Here is a 7,932-nt window from a genome sequence, read left to right on the forward strand (position 1 = left end):
TCACGAACTCCTTGGTTGCATTCCACGTCACGCTCTAGTCTGAGATCAATCTTCTCATTTTCCAACAAATTGGCTTTCATAACACCATAAAGGAATTGAAGGAGCCACCCCTTTATAGAAATAAGTGATATGAAAATTAGAAATTCCTATATAAAGAAGAAACATTTGAAGGTAATTTGAGTGTGAAATTTTTCAGAGAAAGAGTGACACCGATCTTTTCATATGACGTTCGTTCTGAGGAAGATGAATCAGATGATGAGGGGGGGTTCAAAATTCAAACATGCAACAAGCAATGTGGATCAAGAATTTGTTTTGGATATGGGAAAATTCGCCTCTAACAATGATGTGTTTCAGAAGTAATAGAATACAATAAACACATAGATTGTGACTTTCAATTTTTTTTTCTTCTTAGAATCGATGATCTTTGTATGATTGATAACATGAGAAGTTTGTGTGATTGGGTAAAAAACAGCGATTAAGATAGAGAGTTTGTTATAAACAACAAGAAGATTGAGCGTTTTAGAACATCTCCAACCCACACCATTTTGGTGTGAGAAGTTATGGTTTTAATGTGGGTTTTGATCCAACCCACACTATTTTTGCACCAAAATAGTGGAAAAATGGTATGGTGAATAGTGTATCATCAAATTTGGCTTTACACTATTCACCAACGCCATTCTAATGCAGCACTTTTTTATTTGCAAAATAGTCCCCCTAAAAAATATACCTTATAATTTTGACTTATTTTAATTATTTTATAAAAAGAAATTACATATCATTAACTAAAAAAAGAGTAAATAACATAACGGTAATAAAATATATAATGTACCACATGAATTAAACCACAATACATATTTAATAAAATACAAGTGTCTCGGATGTAATATTAAAGTTTACGTATGTAATGTAGTGTTTAATATATAAAAAATGTGACTGGTTTGTATTATTATAGAGAGCCTTATATAATATTTACATGATTATTATTGACATAAAAAATTAATAGAAGGGTTTATATGCAAGTGATAGGATATAATATTGAAAAGTATAAAAAGAGAATATTTTGTTTGGTGTGAAAAATGGTGTTTTGGATTGGAGATGAAAATTCTTTTAGTGTAAAAGTTGCATCATTTTAGTGTAAAAATTGTATTATTTTAGTAATGTGAGTTGGAAATGGTCTAATGAAAGAGAAATTAGAAAGTTTGAGAGAGAATATGAGAAGGTTTTTGAGGAGTTGCATGGGTAAATGACTAAGGCTCTGTTTGTTTCTTCATTTGAAAACTGTTTTTGACTTTTCTAACTTGAACAGTTTTTTGAAAAAACTGAATTGACTGTTTGTTTGATGATTCTCATAATACAACTCTAAAAGTTTTCAACTGTTTTCTGTTTTAATGAAGAAAATCAGAAAACTGTTTTTAGGTGTTTTCTAATTTTTTCACTCAACTTTTTTAACTTTTTTTTTAATATATCATCTTGACATTTCTTTCACTCCTATCAATATCATTTCATTTTCCTCACTTTTGATTATCGAATTTGTTTTCGTTACCTGGAAAACTTAAGTTTTACAATTATGGCAAACTTTTAACAATCGGAACTTCATTTTACAAACTATTAAATGGTCGTGATCCTCTCATCGAACACATGAGTTTTCACTATTTTTAGTCAACATTAGGTATCAAAATTTGATATTTGTTATATTGACTACAAAGATAAATGGAGTTTTCCGATGAACTTGTAAACAATCATTATTACTAAAGGTACGACCATTATATTTGCAGCAAAGACTTTCAATTAGTATATATCTCGACGCCTAATTCTTATGTGAATTATTACACTACAATTACAAAAAACTGAATAAAAAAAAACTGAAATCATTAACAAACAGTTATCTGAAAACAACTGCAAAAAAATTTTAGACTACAACTATATGAAAACAAAAACAGAAAACAAAAACAGTTTGAGTGAATACCAAATGGTTATAAAAGGAAAAAAAAAGTAATAAGATAAGAGATAAGATGGATGAGCAGAAGTCCCTAAACTCGTTGTGAATTATAAAGACTTATAGCTATCAAATAAATTGACCAAGTAGATCGTTCAGCTAAAAAACTGAGTTGGAAAGTATTTGGTTTATGAACAATAACCAATGCTCTTAATATTATATAAAAAATATCTATATGTATAAATATATATATATGTATATAATTTATTTATATATATATATATATATATATATATATATATATATATATATATATTGCTACATCTCATGACGGATACTCTATACATATCCGAGAGAGTTAAAATCAAATTGTTTTTGGCACAATAACTTCACAATTAAAATTTCATGCCATTTTTTCATAGATGCATAAATCTTATGGGGAAAACAAAAAAATATACAAAATACAAGAAGACTTGTGGGAATATATTGGAATTATTATACGCGGAAATTTTTTTTCGGGGAAAAATATGGCTGTTCCATCAGAGGTTGTTTCAGATCCCGGAGGCATTACACTCTTCGAGGAGATTTAAGAGGTTGTGTTCGGGTGCACTGACGGAGGGCAATATCGTCCGAACCGGTTGTGTTTGTGGTGATAGCTTAGCCTTAGGCTTTGTGATAGTCTCGGGTTGTTCGAGAGACCCTTCTTCTTCAATCATTACAGGCAAGTCGGCTCTTCGCCGCACAGTCGCAGAAACTCGCTCCTTCCATATTCTTCCGTCCTGCTCAACCAAGTGTGATATATGTTAAGTGGACGAGATCAAATATATAAATAAAAAAGGAAAAATAAAGTAAGATCTTTTAAGTGCAAGTGATCTCTGAATTAATAAGCGAGTCTTGAAAGTAATTCTAGAGCAAATAATCATCAAAGATGATTTTGTGGCATTTTAGTTATTTTCTATATAAAAAAGTCTTCATGAAATTTATCACCTTAGAAACATGTTTTTCAAGTTAACTTTATAAATACACTAATTATAAGTATTAAACAATTTTGGATGATCAGAGTAAGATTGCGTTTCAAAGCAACTTTTGGGAATTATAAACTAGTTATGCCAGTTTGTATTTTATGTTGTTCAGTTGCTGGAAAACAATTTTGGATTATCAGAGTAAGATTGCGTTTCAAAGCAACTTTTGGGAATTATAAACTAGTTATACAAGTTTGTATTTTATGTTGTTCAGTTGTTGGATTTCATTAAAAAAGTTTTCACATTTTTTTTAATGAAAGCGACTAAAATGCTCGACCAGTAGTTTGAGGACTATGTGAGCTGGAAATGATTTTTTTTTATAATGGAATGATGACACAGAGTCAATACAAAGCCAAATCCAACGCAGAAGAGAGATCTCATTAAACGAAGGAAGTGAAATGCAAAAAAAAAAAAAAAAAAAAAAAAAAATATTGGTAGTCTATGAATTGGGACTCCTATTAAAATGGTTTATAAAGGGCATAACTTTACCAGAATTGGGGTGAGTGACAAAAAAATATAAAGAACTTATGAACTTGATCCAAATAAAATTATCAAAGTTTGGTCACCCAATTTATGCCTAGGGTTTACTTGCTCTCCCCTTTTTATGGGGTTTTATGCGTAACGAAGTTTTGTAACCTATTTTTCGACATAGTTTTTCCCGATTTGAGCTTTCTGTGTTCTTCTTTTTTCGCAATTTTCTTTTACTTGTCATCGATTTATAAGAAAAATAAAGCGAAAAAAGTGAGAATGTTGGGGTTACATTGAGAATGGAAGGCTCGGACAAAGGGCACTGGACAGGGCGATCGGTGTCGAGAGGCTCGTTTGGGTGTTCGACGGGTTTGAATTCAACCGCCACTTCGATCCCGTGATGAGTTGCCACGGCCGAGTTAGCCATCTCTGAATTCCCTGGCATTGAAGCCCTCTCATCCTTCACCCAATTACAAGAAACACACATAAATCAGTTTTTTTTATTTTTTATTTTTAGTTTACATTTTTTTTTAAATAATAGTAACATTTTGTGAAGTTAGGATTTTGGAGGTAATATTTCGGTTTTTGATATGCATAACTAAAAGGGCAATCAAAGAATTGTGATAGAAAGCAAAACCCATTAAGTGCCAAGCAATTCATGAAGAAAAAAAAAACCAACCTTTTGTGGAAAAACATAAGCGTTTCAAGCCCAAAAACTTAAATTTTCAAGGAGGGTATTTCAGTTTCTGATATGCATAACTTAAAGGACTCTCAAAGAATTGTGATAGAAAGCAAAATCCATTATAACCAAGTCTCCAACAATTCAATTGGCTTTATGATTAAAAAATAAAAACTGTGAAAGACTTAACAGGCCTTCTTGGAAACTCAAATTTAAGGAGGGAATTTCGGTTTCTGCTATGAATCAGTGAAAGGACTCTCAAATGATTGTAATAGAAAGCAAAATCCATTATAGGTAAGTGCCAAAAAAAAAAAAAAAAAAAATTGTTGAAAAGCTTAGTAAGCCTTTCAAGCCCCAGAAACTCAATTTTTCAAGGAAGGGACTCTCAAAGACTTGTAATAGAAAGCAAAGCCTATAATAAGCAAGTCCTCAATGATTCAATCGGCTTCATTAAAATTAATAATGATAATAATAATTCTATTGAAAAAAATATGTGAAGATATAAAGTCAGGATCTTGAAGTTCAAGCTCTGACCAGCTCGGCTCCAGAATTAAATCCCATTCACAAACAAAAAACCCTATCCGAAGATCAAATCAATGATTCACAGATCCTGGGAAGATATACACGATAAAATAAATTAGATCAAAATCCATTATAACTAGTTCCCAAATGAAGAGAGAAACAAAAAGTCAAACCAAGTCCAAAGCAGGGCAAATCAAAACAACTTGAAACAAACACCTAAAAAAACTGTAACGAGCAATATATTATGACGAAATAATAATAAAAGAAAGCATACACACGATTGGATTGGAATACATGACTATAAGAGAAACGAACAAAAAAAAAGTGAGAAATGATTATCATACCATGGCACTCTGAGTTCTTCTGTGCCCACTTCTTCCCACGGAAAATCTTGAAAAAATACCCACCATATTTCCCCTTTTAACTCTATTTCAAAATTGTCTCCAATCAGAAACACAAATTGACACAAAGTGGTGTTCTGATCTAGGCTTTGTTAATCGAGTCCCGTGAACAAGCTTTTCCTTCTTTCTTTTTCCTTTTTCTGTTCTCTCTAGCTATATATGTATGTATAGAATTAGAATATAATTCAACAAAAACAAAACCTGTAACAGACAGTGTCACCTTAAGCTAATACAAAACAAAGGGTGTATTGTGGCTTTCTTTTCAGGTCACTTTCTCTCACTTTCTCTCTCTAGAGAGAAAATGAGAGAGAGAGAACGATAAGGCAGGTAATTGGGTTTGGGTTTGCTTGGAGCGATGGGTTTTGTCTGTTTGTGCAAAAAAAAATTTCAATGTGAAAAATCACAAAATTTAATCTTTTCCGAGTTAAATGGAAAATTGGGAAATCAAAGTGTGAAACACAAAAGCTAAGACGCAGAACAAAAGGACGGTGCGCGAGCGATGATGAAGTGAGCGAGAGAATCCAGAACGATAGTATTAAATTGGGGAAGTGCTATTTTTTTATTGTTTTTTTTCCGAAAGCTTCAAGTTTAATTAATATTCATGTTTGGCTTCTTGTGAAAATAATGTAATATTCACGTAGATAATTTTTTTTTTGTTGGGGGAGCATATACTTGATCACATCAGAATAAAAAATTAGCGTAGTGCATCTGTATTTATATATAGTTTTTTTTTTTAATAATCAACGATTAGATTATAAATTATGCGGACGTACACGCATACATACAGTGTTAAATTACATTATTTAAGCGGTTGTGGTGTCTAAGTTGTCAAGTGAAGCATAAACCTCCAATATGCTCTTCTAAAATATATGTTTCCATTATTCTCTATTTGACCATATGGTATACTATGTTCGTAAGAAAAATTATTTAATCATTGAATATGGTTGATTGGGTTTAGCCTATAGTGTACAAAATTATTTGTCTAGTTAATCATAACTGGCCGTAAAAAAAATTGATTTAAGAAATTGTTAAAATATAATCTTTAGCACTTTTATCTAACTATTAAATCCGCGGTTGATCAATTATTAATTCCGGTTAAACTAAAAATGAAGTTTGATGCTTTCAGTGATATATTTGAGTCAGACAATATAAAAATTAAGAGGGTTTTAGAATTAAAAAAATACATCTCAAACAAAATTATTTCAATTCTCTAACGAGATTGAGATTGGATTGTAGAGCTAGAGTTAATGATACCATTTGTGATGATGGAATATGCAAAATAGATTATATTATCCTAGAACACAAACACAATCACATATTAATCCTCACAATTTTACTCTTGCAATAAAGAGATGAGCACCCGTGTTTTGATTGATTTAGATGACAATGCAAGCTTTAAAAAATTATTTTGAGGCAATGAAAGGATTAAAGTACTTTAGACTATCTGTACTCCATCTTCATTTTCAATCTCTATTTTATATTTTTACATTAATAAACAATAATATTTGTCTACACTACATCTCTATTTTACATTTTCTTCAAAGAATATCTTAAGTGTATCCTCTTCCACTATAATTTTTTATAATGTAGTTTTAACTCATTATTATTTCAATGTATTTCGGATTTGCTCAACAAAATTAATTTTGTTCATATTAGTTCAAATACATATGTATTATTAATAGTATGTCCGAAAATGCAAAAAATAATAATGTCTTAATGTTTTTTTTTTAAAGAGATTTGTAAATAAGTAGCCACCTAATGAGGGATCTTTTAAAATAATAGCCAATGTTTGTGTTTTATTAAGCAATTAGCCAAAAAAAAATTAATGTGCCTAAAATGCCATTTCCCAATTCTCTAGATCAATTCAGTCGACGATGAACGAGGCCAAGTATGTTTCGTCCTCGAATTTCCGATCCTCTAGAGATCCGTCGAGATCCATCGTGCTCTTCTCTCCTTCCGCGAAATCGAATACCTCTATTCTCACCTCGCCACATATCCGCTTTGATTCCCTTGTCGATTCCAGGCCATCTTCGTCGCATTTGTCGAGAGCCAGCCGCGCGAGCGCCGAAAGCCCGACCGCGCGAGCGCCGAAAGCCCGACCGCGCGAGCGCCAAGCGCCGACCCCGCGCGCGCGCCTCTGCTGGTTCGCGCGACCAGCCGCCGCCTTATCTCTCCCTCCTTGCATCTTCTCTTCTTCTTCCTTGCCGCGCCCGTCCAGAAGCACCATCACCGAGCCTCCATCGCCGCGCGCGCGCCTCGCCGAGGAATGAAGAATCGCCGCGAGTCCCGGGAGCTCCGGTGAGCGTCTCCGACGAGGAAAATAGAAAGTTGACGGGTTGGGTAGCTCATTTCTTCCAGCGAGGTAAGGTTTCTTCCATGGCTGAATTGAAGATTTTAGAGATTAGGGTTTGACGAATTGATTTGGGGGTTTTGTAATTCCGGGATGAAATTGATGATTTGAGTTGTGGATTTAGTGATTCTCGGTGTGGTTATGATCAATTTGTGGTGGTTATGGATTTTTGAAGTGATGAGTTTGATTTTGGAATTGAGTTTTTGGCCGTGTGGTTGGTTGTTCTTGGCCGTGTCATTGAGTTTTGGTTGAGTTAGCCGTGAATTAGGATTGTGAATTCTGCGTGTTGTTGATGCTGAGTTTAATTGAATTTACTCGGCTTCTTTCAATTCGCGGATCACTTTCGCCCGCAGTAAATAAAAAATGGTTATATTTACTGTTATATTTACCGTTAACGAATGATTTACTCAATGCTTAATAAGATTTACTGTTAATATGAAATAATTAGTAAATCGTATTTACTGTTATATTTACCGTTAACGAATGATTTACTCAATGCTTAATACGATTTACTGTTAATATGAAATAATTAGTAAATCGTATTTACTGTTATA

The 7,932-nt window shown here is 32.7% G+C and overlaps 1 protein-coding gene across 1 annotated transcript; it reads right to left on the minus strand.

Annotated features, from left to right (window-relative positions):
• Window positions 1-2,291: 2,291 nt before the first annotated feature.
• Window positions 2,292-5,360, minus strand: LOC149405065 (cystic fibrosis transmembrane conductance regulator). Its single transcript, XM_089601430.1, has 3 exons — window positions 4,972-5,360; window positions 3,719-3,886; window positions 2,292-2,715 (listed from the first exon to the last, which is right to left on the minus strand). The coding sequence occupies exons 1-3, from the start codon at window positions 5,035-5,037 to the stop codon at window positions 2,488-2,490; spliced, it is 462 nt and encodes a 153-aa protein (XP_089457556.1). The 5' UTR covers window positions 5,038-5,360; the 3' UTR covers window positions 2,292-2,487.
• Window positions 5,361-7,932: the final 2,572 nt, after the last annotated feature.

This window comes from Urtica dioica, chromosome 2, assembly GCF_054948205.1.
Source record: "Urtica dioica subsp. dioica isolate 48M chromosome 2, U.dioica_male_clone48M_v1_H2, whole genome shotgun sequence".
Lineage (NCBI taxonomy): Eukaryota > Viridiplantae > Streptophyta > Magnoliopsida > Rosales > Urticaceae > Urtica > Urtica dioica.